The sequence below is a fragment of the Podarcis erhardii genome, assembly GCF_964252035.2.
Source record: "Podarcis erhardii genome assembly, chromosome: 6".
Taxonomy (NCBI): Eukaryota; Metazoa; Chordata; class Lepidosauria; order Squamata; family Lacertidae; genus Podarcis; species Podarcis erhardii.
Window position 1 is genome coordinate 44028605 of NC_138510.1, and position 14769 is coordinate 44043373.

At 43.0% G+C, this 14769-nt stretch overlaps 1 protein-coding gene across 1 annotated transcript; it reads left to right on the plus strand.

The window, feature by feature from the left end:
- The first annotated feature begins 866 nt into the window (after positions 1-866).
- On the plus strand, positions 867-14465 carry LOC309343629 (chitinase-3-like protein 1). Its single transcript, XM_081865340.1, has 10 exons — positions 867-1024; positions 1460-1492; positions 2863-3061; positions 4219-4275; positions 6132-6282; positions 7006-7118; positions 8490-8613; positions 10190-10372; positions 12103-12219; positions 13906-14465. The coding sequence occupies exons 1-10, from the start codon at positions 1000-1002 to the stop codon at positions 14062-14064; spliced, it is 1161 nt and encodes a 386-aa protein (XP_081721466.1). The 5' UTR covers positions 867-999; the 3' UTR covers positions 14065-14465.
- The last annotated feature ends 304 nt before the right edge of the window (positions 14466-14769 follow it).

Here is a 14769-nt window from a genome sequence, read left to right on the forward strand (position 1 = left end):
CAGCTTTGAATGAAGCAGGCTGTGAGGAGGTCCTTGGACTCAGTTAGCAGCAAGAAGGAGAAGGAGGGGCAAAACTCTGTGAGCTGTGGCTGACAGGCTAGGACTAAGAGACACAGAGGGTGGCTTTTTGCTGTTCTTTGAATCCAATGCTGCCCTTAGGAGGGAAGCCAGGATGCTCTGCAATCCCTCCATCTAGGTGCAGGTTGTATATATGTAAAAAAACAACAACAACAAAGCCATATATCATAAAGACATCACAGTCTTTGCTGTGCCTAATTTCTGAAGGAAACACAAAACTTGGGTAAGTACCTGGAACCCCTGGAATCTCACATCACTCAGAGATAGGGGTGGCATCTAACAATATGTTAGCCACAGACATTTGCAAAGGGGAAAGCTTCATGTGTACAGTTGTGTATGCAAAGGCTTCCACACAATTTGGAACCCATGTCCTGAAAACCTTCATACATGGAGCTAAACAATGTATAGCACGCGTGTCCCCTTTGCTGATGTCCATGTCAACATGCAGGTGTCAGGGGCATGGTTGGTCAGGCGAGTGGTAACAGTGGGACTAGCTGGCACAGTCCACTTTCCACCCATGCGTTGACTGAACACGTGAACTGTAACAAGTGAACAAGGCCAAAGTATTTTAGATAAACCTGGTCCAGTATCAAGATTTAAAATGTGCTAATCAAGCAATCTGGAACACATGGGAATGGATATTAAACTTGTTTGGTTTGGTTTTCCCATTATGTCAGCTTCAACCAGCATGCTGTGGGAAAAAAAATTCCACAGTCCTGATTGCAACACTTCCTGGCTAGACAATTGCACAATCATTCCAGGAACAGAAATGAGGACATTTTCACTCAAGTGTGTGAAAGCCACACACTTGTTACATGCCTTCACTTCCTCTTCTAATTTTATTTTTAAAAGGTTGGGATCAGCGGTGTGGAAGCACAATTGTAAAGAAAGCAACATTGTCATTGTGGTACAGCAGCCAGGATGGGTCAGGCTTCCATGTGGGCTGGTGAGTTTGGCAATGTGATTGAAGGTTAGGATTGGAGACTATCCTGGGCTTTCTCCAGCTGGAGTTCCAAGGATTTGCTTTGGCAGGACAACGGTGACTGATTGTATGTTGTTGATGTTGCTAATTGGTTACAAGTTATGGAGAGGGTAACTGAATACTATTTTGAAAGTTTATGGCTATGTACCTTTTAAAATTTCATGGGCAATACAGAAAAGCCCGTATCCCTGTGTGGGGAAATCCCATGTAGCTAACCATCTAAGCAAGTTTGAAATCCCTCTCTGCCTAGGGTAATCATGCTCATTGACTTGAGTAGTTTTATTAATCAAAGTGCATGACTTTGAACATTCAAGAATTTGAAAAAGGTAGTGATAATATGGTATTTATAGCAGGTCTGGTCTTGTCATAACATGATTTTCTCCTCTTGACTTTTTGCAGTAAGCATCACTGCGCTGATCTTTCTGCAGTCTGGTAAGTTATCTTTTCCTCTTTTCTTGGCTTTCGGAAATCACTCTGGGGTTGGAAATTCCTTGTGTCAGTCTCTACTAGGGTTCTAATATGCTCACATTCCCTCATTTCAATCATTCTACAAGGGTTGGTAATGAGGGAAGCTCTCCATGATGGGGCTTTGGCCACTGAACAGGTATCCCAGGATGTCTGAAAGTGGCCCAACACTTTCCCCCTCCCTGGGAAGGGTCGGAATCAATGTTTTATGTGGGATGTGTGCAAAATTACTAAATGGAGATAGAATTCCTGTCCTTGCCTTCAACCCAGAGTGGGGCAGGGAGAGGTTAGGAAGGAAGGAGCACATCTGTAAGCCCTACTCCTGATATAGATGCAGGCTGTGTGAAGTGAGTCTACATATGTACCAACTGCCCAAGCAATTGGAGGTCCTGCATTTTGCCCTTTTGTGGCAGGTTCCTACATATTATTTGACTAAGGGTGTGTCCAGGCTGTCATTAATTATGGGTGGAATTCAAGCGCATACAGACAAATGCAAGTTTCACAATTAAAGTTGGTTTGGTGCACTGACTTCACTTCAAAAATGGACTCTCCATGAAAGGGAAATTCCCCGAAGATTGTAAGAGAACAATTGCTTGATGGAACACCATATAATATCCCTGCAAACAAATCAGTATGTATGCTCAGGGAAGAGCTGACATCCTCTAACCTCCCCACAAACTTTATGCAAACGAATCAGGATCAGAGGCGGTTTTTGGGTGGTGTGACCAGGGCAGTGGCACTGCAGGAGGTGCCACAACAATGCTGTAGAATGGAGAATGAGAGGCGGGGAGCACTGAAATTTAGCGTCACGCAGGGTGCTGCTGACATTTGAGAACCTAATGTCCACCACTGTCAGGGTGAATGAAAAGGTCATTTTGAAGTATGGCTGTTGGAGAATTCTGGTAGAAATGCCAGTGGAAATTGCTGGTGTTTGCTTATTCATCCCATGCCCAGAACAGAATTGATCTAGTGAAAAGAATCAGTATTCACTGTTGTCTTCAGTCTGCAAACAATACATACATAATTGATTACTCCCCACCCCAGTTTGTATTGCACTGCCTTTGCATTGAGTTGAATGGTATGGATCAAAACAATGACAATGTAATTAATGATGTGAAATTCCACCACAGTGGACAGCAAGACAAATAATGTAAGTTTTGTCAGAAGAAGCCCAAGAACAGAGGGATGGAAGGAGCACTGCATGCAATGGACACAGGTGGCAGCAGACAGCGATGCTTTCTTACATCTCTATCTGGAAGGGAACTAACTCTTTTTTTAAAAAAAAAATTCTCTTCTAATTATCTTAACCTAATTACCTCTCCTAATTATCTTAACAGTTTCTGCCTCTAAGCTGGTTTGCTATTTCACCAGCTGGTCCCAGTACCGGGAAACTTCAGGGCGTTTTGTCGCTGATCAGATTGATCCAAATCTCTGCACCCACATCATTTATGCTTTCGCCAAAATAAGTGGCAACCAGCTCGAGCCCGGTGAATGGAATGATGCCACTACGTATGGGACTCTCAATCAGCTTAAAAGGTGGGTAACATAAGAAGGCACATACAAAACATGAAACACAAAGGGGACCCTACCTCCACAGCATCCTCTATTGTTGACACAGCCCAGGCTGAGCCTAGCTGGGAATTTTCTTGCAGGGAGTGAGTGGGCCTTGGGTCAAACTACATATGAAGATGTAACTTAACCTCATATGTATGTTTTACAATAATAAATAGCCACCGGGGATGGTGATCAGAAACATGGTGTGTGCTTGGACATGGCTTGTTTAACCCTTCCCCTCCACCATGGTCCCAGTGATAATTAGCCCCTGATTTTGTATCTAAAATGAAGCTCTCATTGGAGCCAATGGAAACTTTCATCTTCAAAAATGAATGCTTTGGGACAGTTCTTGGTATAGAATGCTTTGGGACAGTTCTTGGTATAACCATGGCAGGGAGGTTATATCATATCCACCATGATTCCAATCCTAGTTGCCTCCCCAGCAGTAGCTAGTGTTCACTGTTTTCAGAAGGGTAAAACCCAAGTGTTATGTAGCATGCAGTGTGGACCCCCAGACTCTATCTCTTGCTAGACACCAAGTGCCTTGGCTGTTTCCTCAGTGCAAGTCACTGCACTTTCCACCAGCAATGGAATCAATAATGCTGATAATTAAACCACTGTGAAAGGAGAGGTCTCATTTACTTAACTAACTTCACAGGTTGATGGGTATTTGGGGTTCAAATATCACATTGTGTTGAGTTGTATTATTCTTTCTCAAACTTTTTTAAAGTAAAAGCCTTGAAGCAGTCTCTGGCAGGTTGTTTCTGAGCAGAAGAGGAGTGTATCAAGGGACACAACTTTACTCTAACCTCTCCAGCTGTTCATCAGCTGAAACAATTATTTAAAGTACTCATCACTGCTTTGGTAGCACTAAATGAGGGATGGTGAAAAATATGCTACTTCCAAGTGTATCAAATGCTCTGATTATTCCATACAGCCTATTACTCAGAATGCTTGGCCGACTGCCAGTCTCCCCTCCCCTTCTGCACAATCCAGAGAAAATTAATTAACTGTGCACATGTAACATTCTGGATGATGTTTTGTGCTATAAAAAACCCAAAGTTGACTTCTGCTTTGCTGAAATCATTTTTTAAAAATATCCTAATAATCTTTATTTTATTCACTCTTTTCTTCTTTAGAAATCGCAACTTGAAGACCCTTCTCTCTGTTGGTGGAGCTCTCATGGGACCTGAACCGTAAGTCTAGAGCTATCTGTTTACAGTCGTACCTTGGATCCCGAATGCCTTGCAAGTTGAATGTTTTGGATCCCGAATGTCGCAAACCCAGAAGTGAGTGTTCTGGTTTGCAAATGTTCTTTGGAACCCAAACATTGGACTTCTGCGACTTCTGCGGCTTCCGATTGGCTGCAGGAGCTTGGTTTCCAAACATTTTGGAAGTTGAACAGAGCCATGCCTTGGTTTCCAAACATTTTGGAAGTTGAACAGACTTTCGGAATGGATTCCGTTCAACTTCTGAGGTACCACTGAACTTAATTTTTGCTTATGCCAGTAAAAATCATAAGTGAAATAAAGCCAAAGGTTTCTCTTCCAAAGTGGCCTGTCCTTTCAGTATAGCAAGTATACTTCCCAGAAGTGGGGTTGACACCTTGCTGTAAACTCTCTCTCTGAACATGTGTGGTGATGGTGAGAGCCTGCCTATTTCCACATTTCTCCCTGTCTAACTGTGAGACAGCCTAATGCTTCTTGACACCTCCAGTGGGAGGGTGAGCATGGGCAAACCCTGGTGTATAAAGTTGCGCAGTGAACCATTCTTCTCTTGGATTTTAGATTACAATTCATCTCAGCAAGTGGGACCTGCAACAAAATGTGTATCTTCTTCCTTTAACAAGAGTGCTGCTTTCCAGTGCTCCAGCCAGTCAAGCCCTCCAATATATACTGTGAGCTGTAAAAGGACCAACACAGGCCGATTCACCTTCCCAGTTTGCATTCTTGTTTTTCTATAGTCATCACCAGGGCTGTCTTTAGCATATGCACTGCCGGGGTGCAAAGATCCTCCCAGCACCCCCAAATTAATTTTTATTGAGCTTTTTTTTGAGGGGAAGCCAAAGTTTCTGACCTTTCTTAAGGGGGGAAATCGCTCACCTGCAACAATGACGCAGCGGAATAAATTGCTTTTGTTTCCTGACTCGCTGGTGATATTTGATGCTATGGAGTAGCAGAGCAATGGGGGGGGGGGAGACTTTCGCTCCTGTCAGGGAACTGCCATTGGCTCAGAGGCAAGAAATAGAAGGGCAGTTGTGTTACAGGGAGCCTCCGAAAATCTTGTGAAGCAGTTCCTCTTCCGGGGAGGAAAGCCCCACCTCCTGTGGGGAAGAGGTGCAAGGACCAGAGGATGCTGGTAGGAGCCTTAACACCACACCTGGGCAAGCTGGACAGGAGGGAAACACGCCCTTGCCACCGTCCATCCTGCACAGTAGTCTGAGGCGCAGAGAGGGGCGGAGACGGTTGGGGTAACGAAACTCTTCTGTTGGGGGAGGTCCATAAAAAGACCACTCCCGGATTCTGCTAGCGATTGAGCCAGACATGAGCTTTGGGGCTCTTCACTGTAAATAGTGTGCACCAAAATAAAGCCTGTAAAACACAGGTCGGAGTCCTGCCTGGTTACTCTCGAACTGCAACAGCCACCTGACAGCTCCATTGCTTTTCACTGTCGCCGATCGAGAGGGACCGGTATACAGTAGGTATACATTTGGCACCCCCCCCCCCCAGAATTCAGCGCCCAGGTGCCCCGCACCCCTTGCACCACTGGGTAAAGATGGCCCTGGTCATCAACAAGTTTTTCCAACCCTTCTGTTGGCTCCCTTTTGTTTTCCAGTGTCCATTTCTGTTGGCATGGTGTACTGAGTTTTCTATTGGAGGGAGTGATACTTTCAGTGTGAATACTTCTCTGCTCGTGGAAACTTTTTTCCAGTTATTGTGGAATACTTCAATCATCTACTGTAAAAAATAATAATAATGGCTTCATTTTATTTCTATGAAAAATACAAAGTAATCAAGAATCCCTCTACGTTTTTGTCTCCTGTCTGTAATAGCTTTAGAAGAATAACTGCATCTCCTGCCACACGCTCAGAATTTGTGATGTCTGTGTTGCAGTTGCTTCGGACAAATAACTTTGATGGCTTTGATCTTGCTTGGCCCTTAGCAGAACTGTCTGATAAAAGCCGTTTGACTAACCTGGTTAAGGTAAAGCAAAATACAAATCATCCTTATGCAAATACATTTAACAAAGAAATTGATTCAAAAGACAGTGATGGGAAGGAATCACAAATAATAACTTATGATTTCTGTTTTGACTATGTCTTTGTTTTGTTTTTGCTCCACCACTTTCTCTGCAAAACCCCGCTCTTTTACCACTGAATTGGCACAAACAGCAATCTACAGAAAAAATGAAAAGCCATTTGCTTCAATTCAGCTGTAAAGATCAGGTTTTTCTGGGGAAAGATGTGGGGAAAAGGGGGGAAAGCACTTGGATACAGAATGGGAAAATGTGGATTGGTGCCTTGAAAATGTGGGATAGAAGATAACTGTGGATAACTCCTCAGATGTCTGAGGAGTGGCAGACCAGGAGAGAGACTTCTCTGTGGTAGCCCCCAATTGTAAAACTCCCTCCCTACACAAGTCAATCTAACAGCATCATTATTCAGCTGAAAAGGCACCTCTTTGCTTTTGACAGGCAAAATTTATTTTTGTGACCTACTTGAAAACTAGGAATTAACCTGATTGGGGTGGGGGGGGTGAATGGTTGGTTATTCTGTTTTAAGTTATACTGCTCTATTTCTTACCCCTCATTCACCATAACATCCCAGGGCAAGTTACAATAACAAAATTGCCCTGGGATGTTATGGTGAAGGAGGGGTAAGATTCATAGTAGTAGTAGCTGCATTAATCCTCTGCATCACCCATTAGGATCTGTCTGTAGCATTTCGGAGGCGGGGTCAGAAAAGACTCTTACTGAGTGTTGCAATACCCGCTGGAAGGGAAGCCATTGACAAAGGTTATGATATTCAGACAATCTCAGAGTAAGTACTTTTTTAAAAAAAGAATCTACATTAAACAGAATGAACAGCAAACTGGGTGGGGCAATTACAGTGAGCAAGCAGTACATTTCTTTAGTTCCAGTTTAAATGGTTCAGGCAAGCAAACAGATGCTATAATGATGATTTAGGGCTTATTTGCACAACTTTCTTTGTGTTCCCTGAGAAGGGTGGTATACAAATTTAATAAATAACAGTAATTTACTTTCATATATAATATTTATTAAGTTTTCCAATTTAACAATCCAGCAAAAACCACATAAAACATTTCAAATTATAATACAACAAAACAGCCAAATAATCATGCCAAATTATAAATCTTTGGGTGACTTCCCATGCTCTGAAGTTCAGGGAGTGATGATCTAATGTTGTTACTGCATTCCTTAATTAGTCAGATAATCCCAATAAACATTTCCAAATGTTGATCCTTTGTTTATTTTTAACATCCTCTGAGTTTGTTTAGACAAGCGGATTAGTCCTTTGTAATTATGTGTGAAATATTGTCCTGTAATCCAACATTCTCATCCACTTTCACTTTCTGCATTTCTTACTGTGTCACAGCCAAGACCGGAGGAGATGTTGCCTCTTCGCCATTAGCGCCGGGCAGATATCTAAAATTCCCTCCTGTAATCTTTTTTCAGCTGCTAATGACTTGATGTTTCCGTAAAAAACACCGCAGCTCCCATCGTTAATTCTTTTTATCATTCAATTAAAGGTCTTTGCCAAAATCATAGTCCAAATTTCACACAGTCAATTTTGTAGTTAAACCATAACAATAATGATAGCAAGATACTCTTTCAGTCCTGCTTGCTTATTTCAAACCGTACTTCGGGGGAGATTTGCCAAGAAAACCAGCAAATGCAAAATATATCAAAAGGAAGTAATGGAGGCTCACCTCCCCAACATACCGATAGTTGCAACAAAAGTCCTTCTCCAGGTCGAATCCTTGGCACCCAGTGGCTGAATCAGTTAGCAGAGTACTTTATCTTCCCTAGTTCAGAGCATGCCTGCTAATTAAGCCTGAATTTTATCTTAAAAAACAAGTGTCCGCTGCTTATGGCAACAGCTTTGGGGAGTTGCCAAGAAGCGTAGTGCAACGCACCCAGTGCCCCCTGCCCCCTACATTAAATAACAGAAATTTAATATCCTCAACATAAAGTGCCTTTTTCAGTTGTAAGGTAGAGGTGAGACCAAAAAATGTCAGCTCACAGTTTTGCTCCAAAATGGTAAGTAACTACAAATAGATTTCCATTCTGGAAGGCTAGTGTGGATGACATTTATTAAACCTAACAGAAACTGAAGATAACTAGTTATTCCCCAAACGTCTCGAGTAACCGTTTGTTCTTCTTTCTCTAGATATGTTGATTTCATTAACTTCATGACCTTTGATTTTCACGGCGCCTGGGAAAGTTTCACAGGCCATTTAAGCCCCCTTCAGAAGAGCACAGCTGACAGTGGATCTGCATCCTACTACAATGTTGTAAGTTGTCAGTCCAAGGACTTTGTTAAATATTTCAAAGGGCTTTTCCATAAGCTTTTTTTTAAAAAATGCCACATGTTTTCTTTACTGTAGCAATAGTAAAGCTAGCCTGGTGGACAAGGTTCTGAATCAAATATCAGTGGTAAAGCTCTGTTTACTTTGCCCCCTCCATCCATTGATTTCATGACTGGCACAAGATAGATTAACTCAAGCAGATGGATAGGGGACAGATTTCCCAAATAAAACAGTCTGGTATTAAAACATCCTAGTATTCAGGACCCTGCATTTTTCCAAGGCACATGCAACCCATAGATAATAGCATTGAGCAACAGATCTGCAACATGTGCTGAACAGGCAGGTCTAGGAAGTAGAAAGGTGACCTGTTCAGCATGGGGAGAACCTCACTTGAAGGAAACATTTCATAGCTTAAGGAGTACTCCTTGATCCAGCATTGTCTTTGGAGGTCTAAATGACATCAGTGGCTCAAAATGTCCTTTTCCAGCTATGTCTGGTAAGCTATGGCCATTTCTGGATCATAAGAGCCCTGACACAGTGATCTATGCTCTGGTAACCTCTTGGTAGATTACTGTAATATGGTCTTCATGGGGCTACCCTTGAAGATAGTTTGGAAGCTCCAGCTAAGGGGAAACACAGCTGCTAGAATCTTGAGTGGTTCAGTCAGGTCCTTCTTACCCTGTCAATTGGTGAAGTTTAAGATAGGGCCTGTTCTGTGATAACACTTTGGTTCTCCCTCCAAGTGTGCTTGGTGCCATCAATGCTTCCTTTTCAGCAGCAGCTAAAAACACACTTCTTCAGCCAAGCATTTGCTGGGAATACTTTACTGGGTCACATAGAAACTGATCATGGTGCTGCATTACGTTTTGGGTCAGGGATGGGCAGGAGCATGAGGGCTGAGAGAATGTGTGGGCAGAGGAGGCAAGCGGGGAGGAGGAAGATCTAGGGGAAGGGGTCGGTGATGTGTGGGGAGCTGGAGGAGGTATTGGAAGCTGAAGAGCCTGTGGTGGGTCCAGAGAGAGTGGTGCCTTTGGAATCGCCTCCATCCTTCCCCACCACTGTCTCCATACACAAGGAGGGACTTGAAGTGACAGGAGAAGCTGGAGCTGTCACTGAGGAGGAGCTATTGGGTGCTTGTGTTGGCCATGTCAGACAAGGGCATTTAAGAAATCAGGAAGAGGCGTGGCTATGTTGTTGCTCAAATGTCCAAGATGGAACACAGGTCTACAGAGATAGATTGCCTAGAGACCTAGTTAGCGGGGAGTGGTGTGTATATCCCTTGCAACTTAGGAGCTGGCATAACCGAGTGCTTTGCTGATAAATAAATAACATTCAAGTCAATTGTCCTCATCATGGGTCTGGGTATGATCAGGACGTATTGTCATTTTGTATATTTTATCTGAGTTGTTAATTGTTTTAATGGTGTGTTATGTTGTTAACCATGTTGGGACCATGAATGAAGGCTGGGATAGAAATTGAAATAATAAATAAAGAAGTTTAGAAATAACATTCAGTGTCCTACCTAATGTATGCAGTAACTAGTCTACTCTTCCTTCTTCAGGACTACGCTGTGAAGTATCTACGCAGCATAGGTGCCCCAGCTGAGAAGATCATCATGGGAATCCCCACTTATGGCCGGTCTTATACCCTTTCTACAAAGCTGACTGGAGTTGAAGCCCCAGTATCTGGTGCTGGGACACTAGGTCCTTTCACAAAAGAAGCGGGGGTACTGGCCTATTATGAGGTAGGGAGGATTTCATTTAAGTTCCCATTTAGCCTATAGAAACTCCAATTCCCTTCTGTCTCATCAATCTCAAGGAGATGGATTCAAATTAGAATTAGGATGGGAAGAAGGCAGGAGAAATTTAACACAAAGTTATCTCATGCTCTGTCTTAGAAATGGTACATAATTAGATATGTATGGCTTCATAGACAACCCAGACATAGGGGGGGGGGTGTGGAGAGAGAGAGAGAGAGAGAGAGAGAGAGAGAGAGAGAGAGAATGCACACACCACTATGTCATACAGTTGAAGCATTTCTTCACTCCCATACCCTCTGAGTGTCCTGATTTTCCAAGGACAGACGGGGAATTATGAAAGCCATCCTAGCTTCTGATTTGATCCCAGAATGTCCCTATTTTCCCCACCAGTGCTGCCACTGCTGAGCTCGAGGAGGAGCTAGCACTTGTCCTGAGCAGCAGTGGCAACGAGGGAGCATCCTGTTGCCTCTCCATGGCCTCTCCATGGCCGCCGCTGCCTACCTCCTCCCTTGGGCAGCTCATAGCGGCTGCTGGAGGGCAGGTGAGGAGGGGAAGCTGCTGCTGCCGAGGCCCAGGCCCACATGATGTGCTGGCTCTGAGGAGCAGGCAGAGCACAGGGCCGCCCTGGGCAGGAAAAAAGGGGAAGCGGAGCAGAGAGCAAAGAGTCTAGATTTATTTAAGCTTTGGGCGCCCACGTTTAATCTTGCCCCTTTCTAAAATTTATTTATTGGTATGTGTTTTTCTTTTTAAATCTACCAAAGCAAAATAAAAAAGGAATAAGGGGTTTTCTCAGGTTGTTAGCATGTATGCTGTGTCCCGTCGGTATTGTGGTGGTGGCACTCGCCATTCTTCTGATAGGAAATGCTCCATGGGGGCAGGACCAAAAAAGCGGGGTCAAGGAGAGTCAATTGGTTGGGGGGGTGAGCAATGTTCTTATTTTCATGAGGAATGTTGGAGGGCAGTGTTTTTTTCTTTAAAAAAATGTTTCAGGGTATTCTCATTTCCCTACTCATATTGAAATACTGCCCCTCAACAAGGCCAAACTTAGATTCACAAAATGTTTAGGGGTATGTGTACCCCCACAAAAAAGCACTGTTGGAGGGTATGCACTCCCAGTCCCAAAGCAATGGGAAAGCTAAAGTTCTCAATCTGAAATAAAGCATTTGCCCTAAAATCAAGTTTAACTGGCAAGAATTGGGAAAGTGGGGGAGTGATGTGTCCAAATTGTACCACTACCTGTGGAATCCCTTTATGGACCTCAAAGCAATGGTATGGGGGAGGGCTTTAAATCTATATCAGATTTTCTCTTCAAAAACATGTGTTGTGGTAAAACTTTAACCTACTTTTTATAGCTCACATATATATTGTTATAGTGTCGTGAGTGCTGTGGAAACGTTGTGGAGAGAATAGTCAGAGGATAAATGGGAGGACTTTGGAGAACTAACGTGGGGGAAGGTCCTAGCAGGTTGGCAGGTGGAGATCTGGACACAAGGGAAGGGTCTAGTGGCCTATTAGAGGAGAGACCCACTTCTATGAGATCAGACTCCTCAAGCAATATGTCGCCAGCACCTTCCATTGTCGGTGAAAAACCTCTCCATCATTGGCAGGCAAAAGGTTGATGTCAGGACAAAATGGTGGCCAGTCCTGTCCTGCAGTAATAGACAATCTGCTGACATCGACATTCATATTTATGACTTTCGATTTATTCTTGTCAGATCTGTGGCTTTAATTCTGGTGCCAAGAAGGAATGGATTCAGGAACAAAAAGTCCCCTACTCCTATAAAGGGAACCAGTGGGTTGGATATGAAGATGTGACAAGTGTTCAGATCAAGGTAAGTACTGGCAAATGTCTATTCCCTTTGTCCGTTAAGTTGCATGATCTACAGGTATTGGTAAGGAAAGTTATGAAATTGTGTGAGGATAGGTCCTCTTATTCTTAAAATAAGCCACAGTGGCTGAGCACCTGAATGTCATACAGAAAGATGCCACCACTCAATTTTATTTAGAGGGCAAATCTTGTTTCCATCAAAGATGTACATCAGGATAAGAGCTGGATGATCCCAGCTGCCTACACAGACCATATCTGCAAGAACTAGCAAATTATTTGGCAAGAAGCAGAATAAAAGAAAAACTGTGACAGGCAGTACAGGTGTCCCCCACTTATGTATAATCAAATTCGGTAACAATTCACTAATTCAATTCAAACCCAGAAATGGCAGGAGAGAGCTGGAGAGCACTTGTGGTTCATAAGGATACCCTTTCCAGAGCCCAAAGAGAATATCAGTGAGGGAGGAGGAAGCCCCAAACAGACTGGAGGCACAACAGGGATTTGTTTAGGCTGCTGAGCCTCCCCACCTAGCAACTGATATATGGGGTAGTGCAGCAGCAGCCACTTTTCCAGCCTCCAGCCAGCCCCCGAGTTTCAATTCTAGTTGTAGGTATTTTTGGATACAGTATTTTTGGTATGGGTGAAGAGAGAGCAGCAGAGAGGGTGTTTAAAGGGTATTTAGAGGGTACTCTCCACTTTACGAGATTTCATTTATGCACACGGGGCTCTGGAACGTAACTCCTGCATAAGGGGCAGGGCCTGCCTGGACAGGTTTTTACAAAGATTTGACTATTGGTTTGGTTTCAATCTAATTTTCTATTTCATTGGGCAATGATACTCAAACTAGGTGGCAAACCATTGTACAAAGCTGCGTGGCTGTTAGATATGAGATTGTAGCTTGGATTGCTATACGGCTAAGCAATGTGCAGGCCTGCTCACAATTCTATTCTTTTATCAGGCTGCCAACATCAGAGAATACAGATGCCCATAAAAAAAATCCCAGGAAAATATCACTTTGCTGCTTTACATGTATGAGCTGTCACAGAATACATGTGTGTACTTTGGGATCATATGGGAATTTGTTGCGCAATGTGCATGAATATGGTGTTAATGCTCTGTGCTGTGAGTTTGAATGCATGTGCATTTGACTGCCATGTGAAAATCCAGCCCTAACAGAAGATCTATAGAGGTGGCTGGTACCATCCTGGAAGATATGTTTGTCAAAGGTGTGCATGTGCAGTATGGTGGCCTTCCAGCTGTTTGACAGACAGATGTGTCTATATTGAGGAAATGACAACACTAGCCTGTTTTACACATCTGGACCACAGCGTAGACTAAGACGCTTCCACAGCCCAGGTTGTACACCATGGTAAGCCATAATTAATGGTTTGCTGTGGGTTGCTCTGTTCTTCTCTGCTTTGTGTATGGAGAACACAAAGTACTACAGACTGGTTTGGATGTAATGTTAAGAAAGGGGGTGATTTGTTTTCACCCAAGCTAGCAAGATAGGAACAAAGCAGCCGTGTTTGGTTCATGCATGGTAAGTCATGTTGTATGGCGTGCCATGATGTGTGGACAAAATCCATGTGTGGTATGCAAAAAAAATTCCATAAAATTTTACATTTGATATAGAATTTGTTTTTGTTTTTTAATTCTTTTTCCCCTTTCTTTCTTTTTTAATCTTCTTTAGGTTCAATACATGAAGGATAATCAATTGGGAGGTATTATGGTTTGGACACTTGAGCAGGATGATTTTTCGGGTTCTTTCTGCAACCAGGGAAAATACCCTCTAATTGGTGCTATTAAGAAAGAACTGGATAAAAAAGCTCCAGTTTTTGCAAGTGGATAATCTTGAATATCAGGAGAACTGTGAAGGCATGCTGGAGCTTATCTGTTTCTTCTAGACATGAATGCAGATGATCCATTTACTATGTGGGAAATGTCAGGAAGTTTATTTGGTTGTTAGATGCATGTTAAAGTGCTATAATGTAGATGGCGACAGGAAGTTTTCTATTATTTCTTGGTTAATGTTACTTCCTAATTTGCTGTACTGCTGTGAAGTGAAGACATCGTTTCTCCACATCCCACTCTGTGCTTCTGCAGTCTTTCATCACTATTGCCAAGTTCCTGGACGAAGGGTTATGACATTACTGGTTAAGTCTGTTCTTAGCTGTCTTAAAAATGAACTCACCGTTGTAATGGTGGTGCTTGCATTGGTTTCCAAATATATAAATAATACATTCAATAAAACACTCTCCTGTCTTTTTTCAGGGAAAGCTTTATTTTCTTATCCTGCAAAATAGTTATCTCGGAAATTGTGTTTGTGCGTGTATGTCTTCTAATGATGTGTTGGGTGAGGAGGTGTGGCATACAGATTCATAAAATCATAGAGTTGTAAGGGACCCTGAGGATCTGGTCCAACCCCTTGCAATGCAGGAATATACAGCTGTTCCTTATGGGGATTGAACCTGCAACCTTGGCATTATCAGCATGGCACTCTAACCAACTGAGCTATCAAAGTTGTGCCATTAATCTGGTTTAAAATATGTTCAAT